Source organism: Plectropomus leopardus, chromosome 6, assembly GCF_026936395.1.
Source record: "Plectropomus leopardus strain MGB_pleo_1.0 chromosome 6, ASM2693639v1, whole genome shotgun sequence".
Taxonomy (NCBI): domain Eukaryota; kingdom Metazoa; phylum Chordata; class Actinopteri; order Perciformes; family Serranidae; genus Plectropomus; species Plectropomus leopardus.
In genome coordinates, this window is record NC_142181.1 from 21,339,490 (window position 1) to 21,359,775 (window position 20,286).

A 20,286-nucleotide genomic window follows, 5' to 3' on the forward strand; every position below is an offset into this window, starting at 1 on the left:
ATGGTGTGTTTGGAGAGACTTTCTGAGAATGAAGAACAAACTCTGAAAACTATTTCCAGTTTATTGCAATCCATGACTTGGACAAAGCAGGGAATCAATATCAGTTTTAACCAGTCTGTCTGTGCTTTGCGACTTTAAAAAGCACTGCCTTTCAAATATACAAAATGTGGTTATGAATCCAGTTTTCTTACTTACAAAGCAGCACACAGTGTGAAAACGTGATCGTTTGCCACTTTACAAATATAGAAGATTTGTGGGCAAACACTTATAATACTTTGTAAACACCATATTATTCCTCTCTCCCAGCACGCTTACTTTTCAGGAAATGAAAAAAAACGAATTTGAATTCCAATTTCATGAAGTCAGATAACACACACACACAGCCAAACAGTGCTGCCTGACACTGTCGAAGGACGCCTTGAAGACTGATCACGACCTGCTGCGTTCCAGTGGAGGAACAACAGATATGACTGTGAGCAGTGACGCTAAATATAACAATGTTGTTTCTTTGTAAACTCTCCGTGCTGCATAAACAACTTTAATCCCACAAAGCTCGTGTTTAGTGTAGCTAAATGAGACTGACAGCACTGCCTTGTGTTTAAAAAGCGACTTCGTTGTATTCGATTAGTCACCCGTTGAATCATAAGACACATTAAAAATTTCCAGTTTCCAGATCACATGTAAGCTGATAAGTGAAACCTCACACAAGCCTAAAACTGACTTATCAGTTCGATCAGGTAAATCCAGTTTGATTTCAACCACTGCTATGCTGTGAAACTCCCTGCAAATTTGAAGCAACTCTGATCACAACTTAAAGGAATGTTACAAACTTCTAAAAAATATGCATCTGTAAACTGCTGCTTCCCATCTTAAGACACACAGAGGCACCGCTTGATTTGTTCAATGGCTTTGCGAGGATCCATAGTGCAACAAATTCCAGACAAACATGGCTGCCAAGCTTCTTACTGCACAGAGAAAACAAGAAAAAAACTCACTGCATTATCATACAAAAAAAATCCAAATTCAGAAAAAACACTTTTCTGCAAGAAGTTAAACTTTGGGATTAAATCAGTTTACACTTGGGAGGTGAACTCTTTGGATGAAAAACAGCACGAGTCCAAAGCACTGGAATGATCAAACAGCTCTTGAAAAATGCTAGGCACAGAAATTGTACAAACAAGGTAAGGAGATTATACCAAGGCCAAAAAAAAATTTTAAATAAAATGGTATTTACATAAAGTTAGTTAACACGTGGTCAGACCAGCGTTTTAGTGTTGCTGTATATTTAAACATCAAAATGGTCCATGACAAAAATCTGCTCCTCAAAGGCTAAAAAGTTTCATTCCTCTACTGTTTGTGAGAGTGCAGTGTGCAACTCTGACGCAACAGAGGGAGATGTTGAGGAGGGAGATGAGCAATGTTAAAAGTGTCTTTGTAGAAAAAAAAGACTGTTAGAGGTCCAAGAAGTCAGAGGACGATGCTCTCCACAGTTCATGTAACAAAAGTTCTGCATTCAGTTTTCCCTCTTTGCAATCCTTCTGCTGTTTCCTTCAGTTCTGTCCTACGAATGCATTAAGCATGAAGGCGGCCTTTGGCATATTCCACTTTGCATCAAAAATCCTGCGCTTGTCTCAGTTCATCTCCATCTCACACAGGTATAATGGGATAAAGACACTTGGCGTGGGTCCTTCTTCTGTCAGCCTCAGTTTGTGTAATCATCAATACTTTTCTTCAAACTCTCCCAGTCTTGTATCTTTTCCACCATCTGTCTCACTGCAGTCTTCTGAGTCTTTCTCTCAAGGCGTCTGTGGGAGCATACTGCTGAAGATGTCTATGAGGTTGTCAAGTCCCCACAGGTAGCCGTCCTCCCTGTTCCCTTCCACCCACGGAGTCCTGTGGTCCAAGGTCCAAGTGTCCGGAAGGGGAACCGTCTTCCCAAAGTCGATCATCCACACTCTGGCCTTCCCCGAGGCGTCGTGCACAAACAGTAGAGAGCTGCCCACGACCTGCGATGGGAAAAACCAGTGAGACAGGTGAGTTAAGGTGTGTGAGCAATTCAGGCCTGAAGCTACTGATGGGATTATATCACAAAATCTTCAACTCGGCTAACAGGTTTGTTTGGAAATCGCGAAAACTTGAGTGTCAGTGTGTCTCACCTCGTGTGATCTGAAGAAGTGCGACTGCTCGAGGACTGAACGGAGCTCCTCCAAATGCTGCAGGTAGAGTTTCTGAGAAAAAGAGAAAAACAAAGAGATGTAGAGCATCTGAAAAAAATGTGTTCTTCTTTCCTTCTTAAGTGTAAATTTTGAAGCCACTAACAGCAGTCCATCTCTCTCTCTCTTTATGTATATATATATGATATATATATATATATATATATATGTTTGTGTGCATGTTTACCACATTAACATACCAGAATCTGTGTGTTTCCAGCTACAAAGTCCCCCAAGGCCTGCATCACCTGCTCCCTGTGCTTTGTCTTCTTAAAGTTGGTGTTACAAGTTCCATCAGCTTTCTGTAGGAAAACAAAGATAACGTGAAGATATCTTGCCGATCTCACCCTACTATTATTTTTGACCTGCACAAAATTTAGTAATTCACTTTCTGATTCATCCCAGCTGCGAGTTGTTGTTACCTGCAGAGTATTTGGGCTGTGCTATCAGTAAAAGGACATTTGCTCTGATTTTTGCTTTGCTGATGCAATGGGTACAACAACAAAAACGAATAAAAATATCAATTCCACTGCCACAGCTCAGCCGTCAATACTTGTTCCACTGGAAAATGAAGCCGCTGCTTTAAGTGCTCACTGTGTCATGAGATATTTCCATTTATGACAGAGTTCATGCAAATCCACAGTTATTAGTGCGACCTGAAAACCAGCCCTGGATTTATATTCAAAAGATCAAACAGTATCCCTCAGACAGATAGATACTTTATTTATCCCAAAGGAAATTCACGCACATCCAGCCAAAAACTCCATTTCCTCTCCAGTGTGTGTGGTCCATCGAGAGGACAGACTGATAAATATTTAGATTGGTTTACTTCTTATAGAACTATTTGTTTCTTCACTAGCACTGAGTACAACAGCCAGGCAGCATGACCTCTGACCTTAATGCCTTCGATGCGGAAGCCCAGGGTGGCTGTGGAGCTGAGCGTCTCCCTCCACTGCATGTATCGGGGTTTGAGGACTCCCTGCTGGGCCCTCTCCTCCTCTGTGGGGGCCCCGGGGTCCACTGCAACCATCTTCTCATACATGTCCTTCCGCATACGTGGACGCTCTCTGGCTTTTATCAGCTCCTCCTCCAGGTACGTCCTGAAAAGGAAAGGCTTAATAAGTAATTACAGTCATATGCAAAGAATCTATTGAAATTCAGTCTTGCTTAGATCAATCATGTGAAGCATTTTGTTGACCACAGATACTGCCATTATTTTTATTATCATGCAATGCAAATATGGTAGATGCAGAAAACTGCTGTGTATAAAGGTTCATTTTCAAGGCTCTCTAAAGCATAATATGAGCTCTGAAAAATGTTTTGCACACAGTCCTGTTTTCTTCTCCCTGTGCTCAGTCTCACCTGCTGCCCATCTTACAGTCCATGATGGAGGGCGAGTCAAAGTCAGCAAGCAGGTCATCCATCAGATTATAGTCCTGCTCGTCTCTCTTTACTACACCATAATAACCAGGCACGTGGGGCCGCAGAGTGTCCTCCATCAGCTTCTGTAGGCACTGCTGCTCACACTCACAGTATCGCTTTAACAAGCGTCCGTACTCCCCAGCCTGGAAGTTACCTTGGGTAAGGAGACAGACAAATTGAAGATTAAAAACGGAAGATAAAGTAAGGATGTTGTGCACAGTTATGTAAATTGTATTTATGTATACCGGCATGGCCAGCTAGCTGCACCCATGGGTAACGCTTCTTGAAGGACACGACGAAGGGGGACCAGTGAACCATGGTCTTCAGTTTCTGCCAGGACTTATTCTGGAAAAAGGAAAGCGACAAAGAACGTCATCCTCTTGTCACAAAAAGGTGTGGGTCATCACGTAACTGACGAATCTGCAGCTCTGACTAATCAGTACGAGGGTTTCATTTCTGCTCTCAACAAAAGCATTGAGCTGAACACAGGCGGGAGCATGATTATTCATTAAAGGAAAACACATCCTGTAGCATGAGCATGCTGACACACACACACACACACACACACACACACACACACACACACACACACACACACACACACACACACACACACAGACATAAACCTCTGTAGACATTGGACAGATTCTCCCCTTTTAGCCAAGGCCAGGTGCACAACGTACAGGACACAGCCCATTCATAAAACATTTACTAAAGCCACCGTGGTGGTGTAAAAGAGAGCCTCACTGTCTGAAACTGTGTGTGTAACTGTGTGTGTGTGTGTGTGTGTGTGTGTGTGTGTGTGTGTGTGTGTGTGTGTGTGTGCTGGGAAACATCAGAGCAAGGACAGTGTGCAACGGGGGCTTTGACGTAAGCAATCTGAGAGGAACATGACATCGATTACAACATGCGTGTGTGGGAAATCACAACAAACACACAGCCAGTTCAGGATGTGAGCGTTACATTACAGTTCGATTACCAAGACGCAAAAATCGCATAATTTGCATCCTTTCTAATCGTTCCTGTTTTTTTTTCTGTACTATATGCAGATATACTATATATTTAACACCGAAAGCATGAGTGTAACAGAGGAAACAAAGGGTTAAAGTGAGCAATCAAACACAGGGACAAGAGGCTACAATAATAAAACTAATCTTTTTATAACTAAATAACTTGTATGAATGACTGTGCTGCTCCCGGGGCGAGCCTATCTCTGCCATGTTTACACGTCGGCCTATCTCTGCTCCCCTCACATGCATTCTTTCCACAGCTGCTCTGCTGAAAACCTGTCACAATAAAACACTCTAAATGCAACCGACACTGTAGTGTTTATCTTAGAGGAGGAATTAAAAAAAATAAAAAGAGGATTTTAAGAGCTTAAGAAGCGCTGTTTTGTATCTCTTGCTTTTCTGTGACCCTGAAAATAACTCTCTATCAGCTATGAGGGATGAAGTGCTACAAGTTACTTTTTCTGAAAGTACGTAGGCGTGAAATTTTTACTGAGAAAAGATTTGACCATTTAGTTCTGTTGGTTCCTCATGATTAGTACAACAAAACTGTGCTTCGTCAGCTAGTCAATGTCAGGACTTCTGAGACACACAAGAGGCAGAGAGTAATGAGAGTGAGTACATGACACCTGCGACCTGAGACCTTCTATCCCATCAACAGATTAACCCCTACATAACCTCTGTCGCTGCCAGGACACACAAGAGCGATGACACACGTGTACACCAACTGCATTGCACCAAGTTTGAAACATGAGATCATTTCCTCTCACGTATTTTGAAATATTGCACTAAACAAACCAAACTGTGTACTTTTGATCCATGCACAATGATGCATGGGCATTGAAGGACTTGCAAATCTTAGAATTAGGCTATAAATCGATTAGTCCTTCATAAGGAAATTAATCACCCGCTATTTTGATAATCAATTAGTTGTTTCAGTGAATTTTCAAGCAAAAATGTCAAAAATTTGATGGTTTTAAACTTCTTAAATGTGAGAATTTGCTGCATTGCTTTTTTTAGTTATTCATTATTAAGCAAGTTGTAGCCGTCAATTTGGGTTCTGGGAAATTTAAAAAATTTTATAGACAACACAAACTATTTGTTAATGATGAAATAAATTGCTTTGTTTGTTGGTTGTAGCTCTATTTGCCGGTGACAATGAATTTAAAAAGGGACAAGACTTTTTTTCTTGAATAAAAATCAGTAGGTTTTCCATGTTAAAAAACCTTTTTTTTTATTTTCCACAATCATCCTTTGCCTTAAACAGCCAAGTCTGGCCCAGTTTGGGTGAAGACTACCATTTGCCTTCTCTGTTTTTCTAATTTCTTGGTTTGGCTTTTGTATCCGGGCAGAGAACAGCACCACCAGGAATTAAAAGGCTATCTCCTCAAACATACCCCCTCCTCATTGATAGGGAGTGTTTTGTTTATGCATACTTCCCTTCTTACCTTTAGATCTAGCTGTATTAAACTGCAGCCTTGACTTTCTTGAGAGGCTAAACAATTTTCTTCAAAAGTATAAATATTTCTTTGCCTTTCCAGCATGTATCATCTGTTCTCTGATTGAAACAGGAGAGTTGTATTCATCCAGAGCAGAAATATAGTCCCCCTAACCTCATACAACAAAAAAGACAACAAGCAGTCCACCTTGAGACACTTCACCAGCTCAGTACAGTAAAACTGACGTCAGGGGTTTGCCTCCACAGTGCTGCAGTAAGGGAGAATTATGAAGCTGTTATGTAAAGTTCAGCACATAAGAGTTTATAGGATGTTATGAGGACGCACCTCGCCCTCTTCTCACCTCTGAGCAGAGCGGGTGAAATATATACACGTACTGTAGACATTGTTTACTTTGGGGTCATTTTCCAGTTTATTTTACTCGAGGTTTTAGACAAGTTTAAGCAGAATTTGGCTCTGAAATACACAAGCGTTCTTCATCCTTGATCAGTGTATTTAAATTAGAGGTCTTTTGGGGGCATTTATGCAAATTTCAATAACTTTTATATCTTTAGTTATAATGTGAAACTCTCAGAAAAGTGACGCTTCCTGCCTGCTAGACCAGCACACTGTAGTTACTGTTAAAGATCAGCTTTACAAAACGGCCAACACTGCCGCCAAAAAATAATCTCCTGAGGTAACATCCGTTTGTGGACATAACACAAACTGTGTTTACCCATCAGACCACAGTAACCTGGGTTTCATTTCATTTTTGCTATTATTAGCTTCATGTCTCACCGTCAGTGACAGATGACAGTCTGGTGGGGGTTGATGGGAGAGGAGGGTGAAGCAGACGCCCAAATCTCCAGCCTCTCTTCTTTCACGTCTCTTAACCACTTGTCATCAGGCTCTTTCTCTAATTGCTTCGAGTTGACAGCTTAATGTTTTGCATCTGGGGGGTCCGATGCATCCGTCTAAAATTACTAGTTGCAGTCGGAGCTAATTCTGCTAATGGGGGTGTTTGGATAAGAAGATCCCTGGAAATGATGTGTAAAAATAAAGACTGGACTGTTTCACCTCAAACTGAACAAACTGTGTAACAGCACTGCTGTCTCATCCTGCCTCTCCATCCCACACATCCCAGCTTTTTGAGACACGGAGGTCACATTTCACCTCTCGCAGTTCAACCTACACCATCTCCGCTTTCTCTGTTATATAACTCAGGAATATATAACAGACATCATTTCATCGTTCTTTGTTTTATAAGCTTCCTCTTCACTCCGCAAAGAGACGATACCTTCCTCTATTGCGTTGTTCAAATTTTCCCCCACTTTAAATCAAACTGAAGTCCCACTGTCTCTATCAGTTTCTCTCAATCAATCCTCATTTTATGGCACAATATAATTTTACTGCAATTATATTTGTAATATGCTTAGTATTGTGGCAACATATATTGTAATTTATTTTCTTTTTCCAACCTTAAATTAGAAGACTTTGTCAACATCTCTTTTTTATCTCATAAGACAAAAGTTTCAGTCTGTTCATCTCACTTCATTTTATAGCAGGTAAATGTATTGAGCGGACTGAAAAAGCAATTGATGTAGTAGGCTACCAGAAGGTAATTTGCATTTGCAATATTCAAAATTTTTATAATAAAATATCTATACACTGGAATTACTGTACTGATACAATATCGCCACACAATATTTCTATGTTACACTGTATTGACAACAATTGTGTTTCTTTATCTAAAATACTGATTTATCAACTGATTGTGAATATCTGAAACTGTTTCAATACTCATTTTTCACAGTATAGCTACACAGATACCAGCTGTGCCTTTTTGCTTTCTCATATTATCATTGTTTGCTACAGTCATTCTGCTTTTCTCTGCTACTAACCAAAAAAAGTTGTCGTTGTCAGGTTATATATATATATATATATATATATATATATATATATATATATATATATATATATATATATATATTCTTCTATTTTTCTCTTAATAAAAATAATCAAATTAATACATTTTATGCCATCAATGTCATTTTCAAAAGTAATAGAAAATGGTGTCAAACATATATATTTTTTATGGTATTGGGAGGTTATTTCCTGGACATGGTCCTCTGAAATGCATTTAATGTACTATGTCTTTAAGCAGTTGGTTTGTTTACCAAGCTTAAGGCACTATATAAGGCACTCCAATACAACAGCCCTGAAATGAATCCTATAGTAGAGGGACTGACACCTCTCAGCAAAAAGCATTACACAGGTTCACCTAATAAACTGGCAGCTGGGTGTATCGTCAAATTACATCTCTGAGAATAGAAGTGCTTGCATAAAGTATTACAGAAGCATGTTGATCCTGCTGCTTGGCTTACTGGCTTCTTAGCCCAGACAGCGAGATCATCCCAGTTACCTGTGAGCAGCAAAAAGAGACTGGAATATCACCTTTACATTTGAATACCCAAACCTGTGCTTTATATAATCTGGCCTCCAATTATCTGTCTGAAGAGACGTGACATGCAAATGCACTCAACAGTCTACATCACCGCTCTGGATAAAAAATGCCACTTTCAATTCCTTACCTGGCAGACAGAGCAGTAGTGGAGGAAGAGGCAGGCGCAGACACAAGCACACACAGCCCCGGAGACGAAGCAGGAACGCAGCCAGCACAAAACACTCGGCACCATCAGCACAGGGCGCCTCCAACCGTGTGCCTCCCGGCCGACCTGAGATCCTTCACAATCATCTATAACCTTCTTTACCGTTAGCTCCCAGCTAATGCTGCGTCTTATTCCAGGTATTCAGTCAGCCCGTAAACCCTCGCTGTAAACTGATGCTGGTAAATAATCCTCCTATGTTAGGAGCTCATGCCAATTTCTCAAACTGACCCCCTTTCTCCTCCTCTACAGCCTCTTTTTGACCTCCCCATTCACAGTTTCTCCCGTTACAACATCATGACACTCCTCCCTTCCTCTCTTGACTTTCTCAATATATCTTCGCTGTCATCAAGCATATCCACATACCTAAAGCTGTCATTTTGCTCTCAGACGACCATCTGCTTGCTTGAACTAGTCCCCTTTTGCCCTAAATCATTCGCTCACTCTCCCTGAGGGTACGAATCTGCACACAATAAGCTGTCTTCTCTTTCCCTTCAGTCACCTTTGTTCCTCTCCTCTCTCTCTCATCCCCTAATCCTCACAGGGCCGATCCTGAGCCCCACGCTGAGCCACTCTCCTGCCAGATTCATGGGGGTAGGGACAACAGGCCTTCCCAAACCCTCCCAGCTCTCTGCTTTTGTCTCCATGACAAATTCCTCAGTACTATGAGACCTACAGACATGTGTGTGCATGTGTATGTGTGTGTGTGTAGAACCTGTCAGACGACTATCATCAGCTACAGGAGTGACTTCATGTGTATATGCTGAGGGTGTTTTCAGGTACTGTCAGAGCTCCATTTACAAAACTACCTCACTGCTTTAAAACCACATCCCTTTCCCTTGAGTCAGGTCTTCAGCATTCAAGCAGTTCAGCTGTGGTGGGCCGCTGAACAAACAGAAGATGTTTTTAAAAAAAAAAAAAAAAAAAAGTCTACAGAAAAGAGACTTTTACAAATTCAAACTCAGATTTTTTCTTTGAGCTTGTTTGGGTGCATTCTGTCTATCATTGTTCAGAAAAATAATTAATGTTGTTTAACAGGGAAAAAATATATGACTATATCTTAAAATCCTCTTTTATGGCTGTGAATTAAATAATTTGGCAAATTTTATGATATCATTTTGACTTCTATGAAATTTTGACTTTCCATTTTTCGGTTTTTAATATTGATATAATTGTAATATTTTTATATGATTATCATTACTATTGTTTATGGGTGATTAATTGAAGAAATAACTAATAACCGGTTATAAAAATATCTGTTGTGTGATGTTCTGTGGCTCAGGAGGTAGAGCCGTACATCCACTTATCTGAAGATTGGCGATTCAATCCTCGCCTCCTCCAGTCCACATGTCAAAGGATCCTTAAAGAAGATTGTCCTTAAGCCACATTTGCTTTTTACTAACATATCAGATTAACACTGTATTCAAGAATCATTACAGCTCGCAGACTGTATGTGAAGACAGAAGCTACGTTACGTTGACGGATACAGAAAATAAAATTGCCTTTATGTAACGCTACCTGAAAGATTATTCATGAAGATTACTGTGACAATTTCATTACACACAAAATTCCATGACTTTTCCAAAACTTCGATGCTTTTACTAATTCCATGACTTTCACAGGCCTGGAAAATGGGGTTGGGAAATTCCATGACTTTTCCATTTTTTCCATGACCCTGGAAGCCCTGAATATAATGTCATCAGTTGTTGAATGTAACCAAGTAAATAAAAAACCTGTGAAGTATTTCCATTTTGTGCTATTTTATAATTACCTCACAATAAACCAGAGGGAAATACTACACTTTTTACTGTTAACTATTAGTATGTTTCAAATACAAAACACTCAGTACAATGGGCCAAAAAAATTTCGACCAGCAACTAAAGTACGCAAAAACAATCCAATAATAAAATATATGAAAAAATAATAACACTTTTTTAATGTTACTTGCATACGTTCATTTTTTAGCGGATTTAGGATTTCTGCTCGTAAAAGAGAATGGTTACATGTGGCATTAGTACTTTTGCTTAAGGATCTGAATACTTCCTCCACTCTTTTATTAGTCATTTTTACTGTCATGCTGTAAAAACCCGGCCATTGATAAATATAATAGCAATTATATTTTTATTCTTTTGCTTTGTGTCATGGATTCTGTGCATAAGCGCAGTGGGAGTGATGTGTGGGACTTTGTATAATGGGTGACGCGGAAAACAAGCCTTCAATTGTGGCTCATGTGAATAAGCACGAATAAATAAGAGGAATCATCAACACGTGTAGGCTACATGTTCAAAGTTGAGCGCATGTTTTGTTCTTTTTTTTTTTGCCCGCTCACACTTATTTTCCTCTTGTTTTTTGTTCCACTGTATGTCTCACGGGGTTTCAGGGCAAAATATCACGCAGGGAGAAAGTGTGTCTCATAATCTGATTATAAGTAATAAAGTAACATGTGCACTGTTGACTGAGCAGACATTTGTAGGAATCAAAAACACAGAAATGTCAGGGACAGAGTAGATACTGTCTGTGTGAGAAAGAGAGAACAAGACAAGGAAAAAAAAAAAAAGAACCATATAAGGCAACTATGTTGCATAGCAACCGGCTCTGCCTTCAGCCCAATTTTCCATGACACGCTCTGAACTCTGAATGCAACATCTCTGTAAGTGTGTGCGTCTCTCTGAGTATGCATGTTTGATCAAGTATCTGCTCACCTCGCTGAGCGTATGAAATGCAACTGGTTTGGCTGGGAGCTAACAGTGTGGCTACAGATTCTTTTAAGCCAGTAACAAACACACACCCTTCATTAGTTAATCACTGTATGACGGACCAAAGTGCTTTTACTCAGCTGTGAGAGGCCAAAACGTACCCATTAAACACAGCCCTTATCAGAAACCACAGGCTGACGTCATTATGTTTTGTTACAACACTTTAAGTGCAACTCCTCAGGTTGCTCATTTCCTGACTGACGGTGTAATGACCAGGAATTTACACCGTCCACTGGGCTGCTCATTATATTATCATCGCTGTAACCGGCAGCCAATCAGCACGTCTGACGTGGAGAAATGCGACGATTTAAGGCTTTTCATGATAAAATAAAAGACTGATCTTGGAGAGACATTAAAAATGTTATAATGGGAGTTCTTTTTTTGTAAGCAATTATATGTGAGTGAAGTTATGCTTGTTTATTCTTAGAATAGTGTATTTTTTGTTTATATGTGACATAATTATGTTTTGTCTGTTGTGTTTTTTTGATTGTTACTGTTTAACAGCTAATTTTACATCTAACAAAGGGATAAAAGTTGAAAATTTGCCTTTCTGGTAATGCTGGCACATTCAGAGTGCTATTGCTCAAAGTGCCTGTAAAAATAAAAATTATAGCAAATTGGGAAATTGAAATCAGATTTTAAAGAAAGCTCTAACAGTCTACTATGCTGACTTTTTTTCCAAGTGTCCAGACCTGTAAATCTGACTGGAGTCACATTGTATCTGTGTCACGCTTTTCTCTCTCTTCGGAAAGAGACATTAAATACCAAACAAAGGTGGAGCGTCTACTGTGAGAAAATAAATGACTTTGTTATTAAAAAAATAGATGAGTGCAACTTCTGACAGGTTTCTCTGTTTCAAACGACGCAATGTGAATGGCATGCTGACAGTTGAACATCTTTCAAGATGCATGCTCAGTGACGTGGCCTTAACAGAAAACCTGGACATTCAGGATTCACATGTTGCAAAAAAGAGAATTGGAGTCACAAGATGACTGAAGTGGGGACATCCTGTTTTTAAGATTCGTCTCATTCCAAGCATTTCTAGTCAACATCAAAGCCTCTTGACTCAAGGGGGGAAACAGCTCAACTTCCTACTTGGAAACTTCAAGCGCTCCCGCTGGTGTCTGGAGGAGAGGAAAATCTGAAACCTCCGAGTCAGCAAACTCATTTCTTTTTTGCCGTGATAGCATCTTTGTTTATGAACTGCACAGAGCTGAAGTGGCAGCTGTAATGGGATGACAAATGATTCAAACACGCATCCAGACCCTGCTCAAATGGTCCTAAATCTAAGCTCAGCAAAGCCATGTGATCACGAGGCATGGGAGTAAAAGGACACAAACATGGGGGTTGGAGATACGAGGCAGTTTCCTCTCATCTGGTTAAAATTTGATATTCCTGTTCATTTTCAGGGTTTTTGGTGAGTCCAACCATTCAGGCTTCAGGCTATTTGCCACTGTTACCACATTTAAAACAAACAAGAGATCCATTGAAACTAGTAGACACATGCTGTAAACCTCCTGACTGACTCAAGTCTTATTTTTGTAATTTGTAGAACAGCAACCGTAAAATATCAATATGACAAAGACCCCTAACTGACCCCTAACATGCATTTTAGCTTTGACAGAGAGCAGTGAGACAAAGATGACATCTGGCATCCTGAATCAACTGATAGTGACTGTCATTGTGCATGTGCATTCAAGTAAAGCAGCCGTGCAACAGTAAATAAGGAAATGCATATTTGTGGAGTGTGACTTCACACTCTTAGGGTTTTTGGCCTGCATGTGTCCTGTATGCATTGTGTGCAATGTGGATAGGTTTGTACAGGTTACTTTATATTCAATTGTTTTCCTCAAACCGGTTCCAGGTAATTGTGTAGTAATTTTGCACCTGACACCAGACTGGAAAACTGCCACAAACTGTATGTATTTCAAGACCATCAATTGCACAATGTTTGAATTTGTAATTTTTTGGTAGCCAAAGCAGTAAGACCCGTTTGTAGTGCAGCTGACAGTCCATAATATGACTCTTATTGGCTATTTAACTGCAACCACAATATCTATTATTGGTGGAAGAATTACTTAGACCTTTTACTTAAGTAAATGTAGAAATAACCTGCAAGTTAAAGTCCCGCTTTTAAAATATTACTTCAGTAAAATTATGAAAGTATTAGCATCAGAATAAAGTAGAAAGTAAAAGTATTTTCTATGCAGAATGGCCAATTTTATAATAATATAAATGATGTTGCTGGGTTATATTTATTGATGCATCCATGTGCTCATTGCTTTACTGTTGCAGCTGACAAAGGTGGAGCGTTCTAATTACTTAATTTACTGCTGGGTACCTTAACCTAAAATAGTATCTCTTTATTTATGAGTTAATTTAAATGTTTGTGTTAACAACATAAATCTGTAATGTGACTTAAGTTGTCAAATAAATGTATTGGAGTAAGGGACTGTACTTTATTTGTCAGAGGAGGGCGGTGGCTCGGGTCTGACTTCATTATCTCTTTTTAAATCTTGACCCTCCGCGAGAGCTGCAAATATGTTTCCGTGAGCCTCCCTGATTGACTGTGATAAAATGCACGACCCTCCCTCCACCGTTAATAATCTTTTCTTTTTATATGTTTACACCAAATGTGTGTATTGGAGCCAAGCAACAAGTAATCATCATATGAGTGAAAACCTGTACAAAACAGTGCCAGTATCGGTAACTTGGTATGGTGGATTCGATTTTAAAAATGTGTCCTTTTTATAAAAAAGGAGAAAATTCTAACCGAAAAAAATTGTGGCGTAAAAGATCCAAGTCTGGGCACTCAGGGTGGTTTGGAAATCAAAAAAGGCCTTTAATTCATGGGGCTAAAAACAGTAAAGATACAAAAACGCGCATCAGCTTGCGAAAAAAAATCTTGCTTTTTCACTACTGTCATGCAAGCAGAGGTGCAGAATTGAAAGTTTTTACAGTATCTGGTCAATACAAATGGTTTATTTTTTTAATCAAAACTTTAAATTGGAAATGTAACTGCCTACATGGGACATAAGGTGTTCAAGGACTGTCAAACTGTGAAAAACAGAATATCTGTTTGTGGTTATAATATAAATGGTTTAATTTGGGCAATTCTTTAAAAAAAATGTTTTAAAAAATGTGTCTTTTATACCCACCACAGGAATTTGGGGATCAGTGGGAATTAAAAATAAATACAAAATACAACCCTTTAAAGTTGTATTTCCCTCCATTATGTCTAAATACAAAACACAAGTCCCTTCCCAGTGCTTAAAAAATATTTGACACGCCTCCCCTGTTTTGCACCATAATCTCCACTTTCATAAATTACGAACAGTCCCTAAAAACTACAATACTTACTTAAAGTAGAGTATTAATTGCTTTCCACTTATGATTTCAACCAGGTGTTTGTTGCATAGAAAAAGAAAAGCACTGGAAAAGACACTCACCCCTGTCCCATCCTCCGGGCTGCACATTGACCGGGCTGGAGACAGACTGGACTCGATGTCGCTCCCGGTGAAGTCGTCCTCGGACTCCTCGAAGGACGAGGCGGAGGACAGGCCGATGGAGGAGGAGTTGGACAGCTTCCTCGGGGACCGCATCAGCGCAGGGGACCCTCCGCAGCCGCTGTCCGAGCAGGGCGACTCGTCATCGGGGTGAGGTTCCAGACACGAGCCGGTGCTGAGCTCCGTTCGGACGGTCAGCAGGGCAGGAGAGCGGGTCGGACTGGGGTCTCTGGTTATTATGAGTTTCGGTATGGTTCCTGGAAAACTTTGGCCCCCTGTGGGACCCTGGGGGACCACAACAGATTCATTTCGGCTCTCACTTTTAACGGGAGCCGCTTTGGGCCGACATGAAACGGTGTTACAGTCACTTTTAGTCATCTTAACCTCCGCGTGGTCGTCTGTAATCGACAGCCCACTGTCCACCGGTCGATCCGGGGACAGGCGGGACAAAGTCCGCTCAGTGTCCGGATCAGAAGTAAGCAGCTGGGCTGAACTCACACTGGTTAATTCCTCAGACACAATAAGGTCCTGGTTGTGTCCCCCCGGTAGCTGCTCTTCCATGGCCCTCGTCGGGGGATCCGAGGCATTGTCCTCTCGCTCGGGTTTCGGCTCCTCGCAGCCCGCTCCGCTGACTTCACCGGTTCCCAAACCAGACGCATCGGACGATTCAGCCGCTGTCTCTCGGTTCACGGTGTGTTGGATAGCCTTGTCACTTCCATCTAGGCCGGGTGGGGTCTCGAAACAACCCGGGGATGCTCGGTGCTCCCCAACCGCCGACACAACCTCGTCCCTCGGCAACTTTCCTACTCTGTGATCGCGGCGCGTTGCTGGATCTCCGGCTCCGTTTCCGCAACCTATATCGGCTTCTGTTTCACCTGAGTCTCGCTTTCTCCTTCCCAGACACGATAACACTTTATTTTTCATCGGATTCCGGTTTAACTGGTCACCCCGTGGCTTCTCTCCGCACCGAAACAGGCAGATAGAGAGTCGCTGCTGAGCTGTTTCGCCTGCTCTCCGCTTCGCTCTGCCGGGGGCGGCGGTGCTGTGCGATAGATCCGAGCGAGTTTGGCCCATCCTGCATGCCGTAGCCTGGTAGTAACACTGAGTCCCAGACACACCCTCAGTGGATGAATTAGAAAATAGTTGAAACCACTTAAACCGTAACTCCTACAAAGCACTGTAAGCCATTAGTCACACAGTCCATTCAATAAGTCTGGGAAAACTTAAATTGCCCCATCCTCTTTTTCCATCTCCTTCAGATCTGTGAGAACAAACGCATGATGAATAATTTAGTACACATCAAATTGTAGCAAACACACCCCTTTAAGTCCACTAATCAGTCTCATAGTGTAATCATTAACAGCACACATAAAAGCACTTGCATATTTATAATAGCTCCAGTGAGCACTGGCTGTCATTAATCAGAGTTTCTGGCTCAAGAATGCCCAAACATCTTTGATTTATCAGTTCAGTTTAGGTATTATTTCCTGGAGCAGGACAAAGGAAGTAACAGTGGGATGTCAAATATTATGCACAGGCACATGGATTATGCTCATAGGAAATTATGATAGGAGGAATTATTTCAATACATGAGTAAAACTGTTGAGTGCAAAGATATTCATGGTTTCAGGGAGTGTCTGGCTCTGTTTCATCAGTGTTAGTAAAAGAAATACTGCCCTCCCGTGTCTGGACACATATACTCGTGTTCAAGTAAGCCTATTGTATCACTACAGCACGTTATTTAAACCCCAATGGCCATGTGTTCAGTGTAGTGTTTCTTAAAATGCTAAAAATCACATTAAATATGGTCAATATAAGCAAAGCATGATATCAACAAGGTAAACTCTCAAATCAATATTGACTCAAATACACATGACCTACACTTTGTTTCAGCCAGTTCTCAAAACAACTAGGGCTGAAACAAAGACTATTGTCATTACTGATTAAACTTTCATAGTGAATCTTTGACTTTCACATATTTGTTCGATTTATAGATCAGTTGAAAAGGATGGCAGGAAAAAAGAAAACGTCTCTCACAGAGCTCAAAGTGACGTCTTCAAGTTGCCTATGTTATGTGACCCACAGTCCAAACCCACAATCTATTTAATGTACAAAGATACTTAAAAAGAAAGAAAGAAAGAAAGAAAGAAAGAAAGAAAGAAAGAAAGAAAGAAAGAAATCTTCATAGTTTTGAGCAAGCAAGAAGAAAATGTGTTGGCCTTTTTACTTAAAAAAGTACTTACACAGTTATCAAATGTTTTGATTTAATTTTTGTGCATCAACAACTGGATTAAGTGACTCTCTTTTTTAGCACTAAATAAGTGTCCCACACAGGCAGGGATTTCAAAACAGAAAATACCAACAGTAAGTGCAGTTCAACCTCTATTGTTTGGTTCCAATTGATAATGAAACATACTCTGTAAAGATGGAAAACTTTAAAGGTCCCTTATTATGCTGATTTTCGGGTCATACTTATATTTTGTGCTTCTATTAGGACATGTTTACGTGCTTTAATGTAAAAAAAAAAATGCTGTCATTGCTGACAAGGAATGACTGTAATGGCACTGTATAGACAAGTTTTCTGGACATGCAATAATAGCCAACAGCTTTGGTCCATGTTTACTTCCTGTCAGGTGATGTCATTAGCATACACTAAAAGACATACCAACAGGAAATATAAAGGGAACCGTAAGTTTATGTTTCAATTTTGTAACGTCAATATAGTTTGTGATATCACAACTTCAGGGAAGGCCTGATGGCAAATGGAACGTCACAGTTTCTGAATAAGGACGTGCAGATTGAATGTTTCCATACTTTCACTGTATTTATATGACACCTATACCTGCTCTATATACATTTTTCAAAAGACATGGAAATCTGTTTACAATACAGGACCTTCAAGTATAGCCTCTCATTGAGTTTGCTGAAATAACATACTCTAAATATACTTCGGCCACTGTGGCTCTTGTCTTTATACGGGACCTTTAAGGTGAATGACACATTGCTCTCTGCATGGTCACAGATTCAAGACTACTGACAGCTATCGCAAACTACTGTTTTCACATCAGTATTTTACATGAGATTGCAGCTTTCCTCTCACTATAGACACATTTCATCATTTTACAAATCATACGGTCGGCATCCTGAACAAATGCAAAGCGTGAGATGCAGCGAGCTTCTGAGTGTTACTTTACTGTCATATACTGTGACAGCACTGGAGCCACCCTGCTGTCAGGAAGGAATGCTCACAGAGAGGAAACAAGACCGGAAGGATAACAATGGAAAGAACAGCTCATCATGCACAACACGCACACATTCAAGAACAAGCTTTTGTAATCTAAATCATAATTAATCATACATAATTATGACTCACAGCAGGGAGGGAGGGGTGACTGAGTCTTAAGTCATGCTGACATTATTGGATTCTTTTGAACATCAAGTGTACCCACACACCCCACACACTTTATGGGAAGATTGTCACTCTTATCACTTGGCAAACAAATAAAACGCTAAAAATGATCTACGGTGGCCTGACAGTTAAATCATCTAATAACTCACTCACAGTGTCATCTACTAGCCTATATAAATTCCTATTGTGTAATATCAAGAACTGACAATGTGGCTTGAGTCGAAAACACGTTTGCTTTTACTGTAAAAATGAAATGTCCATTTTCTTTAAAGAAACTAACAGCCACACTGCATTAAGGGTATCAAAATAAGCTAATCACTGAGATATTATGAGGACAGAAATGTTGCCCGATAAATTTCAAGTAGATTTTTTCCCCTCTTATGTATAGCCTATATTAAGTGACTTTTTTGGCAAAGGCAATAGCCTACAGAGGCACACAACACGACTTCCTAAAGCTTAAAGTAGCTGCAGATAAAAAAAAAAACATAGCAGGCCTAAGTTAGGCTAAACAAATCAATAAATAAAATGTGATCCTTCATATAGGCCTACCGTGACAGCTGGAATCACACTGGAAAATAAAACTTACCAGGCAGATCCTGAGTTGCTCCCATGCTGTGTGTGAACCAGCTGTGAAGTCTGACAGATAGGCGGAGGTTTATAACGTTACAGCAGGGTAAAGGGGATGTGTCTGCGACTTATCTGTGGAGTGTGTGTGTGTGTGTGTGTGTGTGTGTGTGTGTGTGTTTGTAGTGTAGCCTAGTATCAGCGTGTGGTTTTAAAGTGAAAGAGGAAACGCTTGTAACAAACAGGAGCAGGGTTATCAAACTTTCAGGCTCTGAAATACTTTAAAACACACACCTAAAGTGACATAAAATCGGCCTTTTTAACCGACACGGGCTTCCGTCGGCTATCTGTCCTTAAAGTTGTATTTAAAAAGTGGTGGTTGAGAAAATGTCATTAACTGAAACACAAGGTTATGGTTTTGTGTCCATCAAAACGTCCGGGGACTACTAGGCCTACCTGACAGCACGCGACACCTGAACTTGAAGTGAAGATCTCAAAGTGCTGCGTTTAAATGCTCCCCAAAATGTTTTACTGTAGCCAGGGGCGTTTCAAGGATTTCGGAACACTTGGGAGGGAGATCCTCCTCTGGCACTTTATGTTTTTGTTTTTTTCTCGTGCATTCTGGCAATGGCTGGATTACTGAACTGGCCTACTGGACACAAATGATGGATGAAGTAGTACCTGAAAGCCACAAAGTCACCTACTGGAGTTTTGAGTACAAGTCTTAAGGTAGGAAATCTAAAATTTGCTTTGCTTCAGTATCAAAAGTAATTTTATAATATTAAATGTACTTAAATATAGAAAGTAAAAGTAGGCTACAAGTAAATGCTGGTAATAAAAAAGCAAGCAGGCAGAATTTGGGGAATTCTGACTTACAGCACCATACACCATCTTAAAAATGGAGCCTGTCATATACTTGAAGAAAAACAAGGTCTATGTTTTACAAGTTAACCCACTGAAACCTGAACATATTGGCTTAATTTTCTCAGAAGCACAGGAGGAAGTTATTAGTTACAAGAAAATTAGCTGAAATTAAAAAAGAAAACAAAAGTAAAGAAAAAGGTAAAATCAAAAACTATATAGATAGATAGATAGATAGATAGACAGATAGATAGATAGATAAAAACAATAATTACAATATCAATGTTATGTTCAAAAGAAATCAAACCAATTTGCTCAGGTTTCAAAGGTTTAAAGAACAAAATACCATTTTCCTTTCCTCCCATTAGTTTATTTGTCCATCCATCTCTTCTCTGTCCCTTCTCTATTGTATCTAAAATATCTAAGGGAAATGTAGGCTATTGGAG

The 20,286-nt window shown here is 40.1% G+C and overlaps 1 protein-coding gene across 1 annotated transcript; it reads right to left on the reverse strand.

Annotated features, from left to right (window-relative positions):
- Positions 1–43: 43 nt before the first annotated feature.
- Positions 44–19,135, reverse strand: itpkcb (inositol-trisphosphate 3-kinase Cb). Its single transcript, XM_042486115.2, has 8 exons — positions 19,002–19,135; positions 14,950–16,267; positions 3,881–3,980; positions 3,576–3,789; positions 3,109–3,313; positions 2,414–2,515; positions 2,157–2,228; positions 44–2,006 (listed from the first exon to the last, which is right to left on the reverse strand). The coding sequence occupies exons 2-8, from the start codon at positions 16,078–16,080 to the stop codon at positions 1,797–1,799; spliced, it is 2,034 nt and encodes a 677-aa protein (XP_042342049.1). The 5' UTR covers positions 16,081–16,267; positions 19,002–19,135; the 3' UTR covers positions 44–1,796.
- Between the last annotated feature and the right edge of the window lie 1,151 nt (positions 19,136–20,286).

Bases quoted from the DNA above. Each gene is read 5' to 3' on its own strand.
- itpkcb (XM_042486115.2), bottom strand. From the start codon at position 16,080: ATGGGCCAAACTCGCTCGGATCTATCGCACAGCACCGCCGCCCCCGGC. The intron at 3,790-3,880 runs GTATACATAAAT...TCCTTACCCAAG, and splicing joins GCAGCTAGCTGGCCATGCCG to GTAACTTCCAGGCTGGGGAG. The intron at 2,007-2,156 runs GTGAGACACACT...TTCCCATCGCAG, and splicing joins ACTTCTTCAGATCACACGAG to GTCGTGGGCAGCTCTCTACT.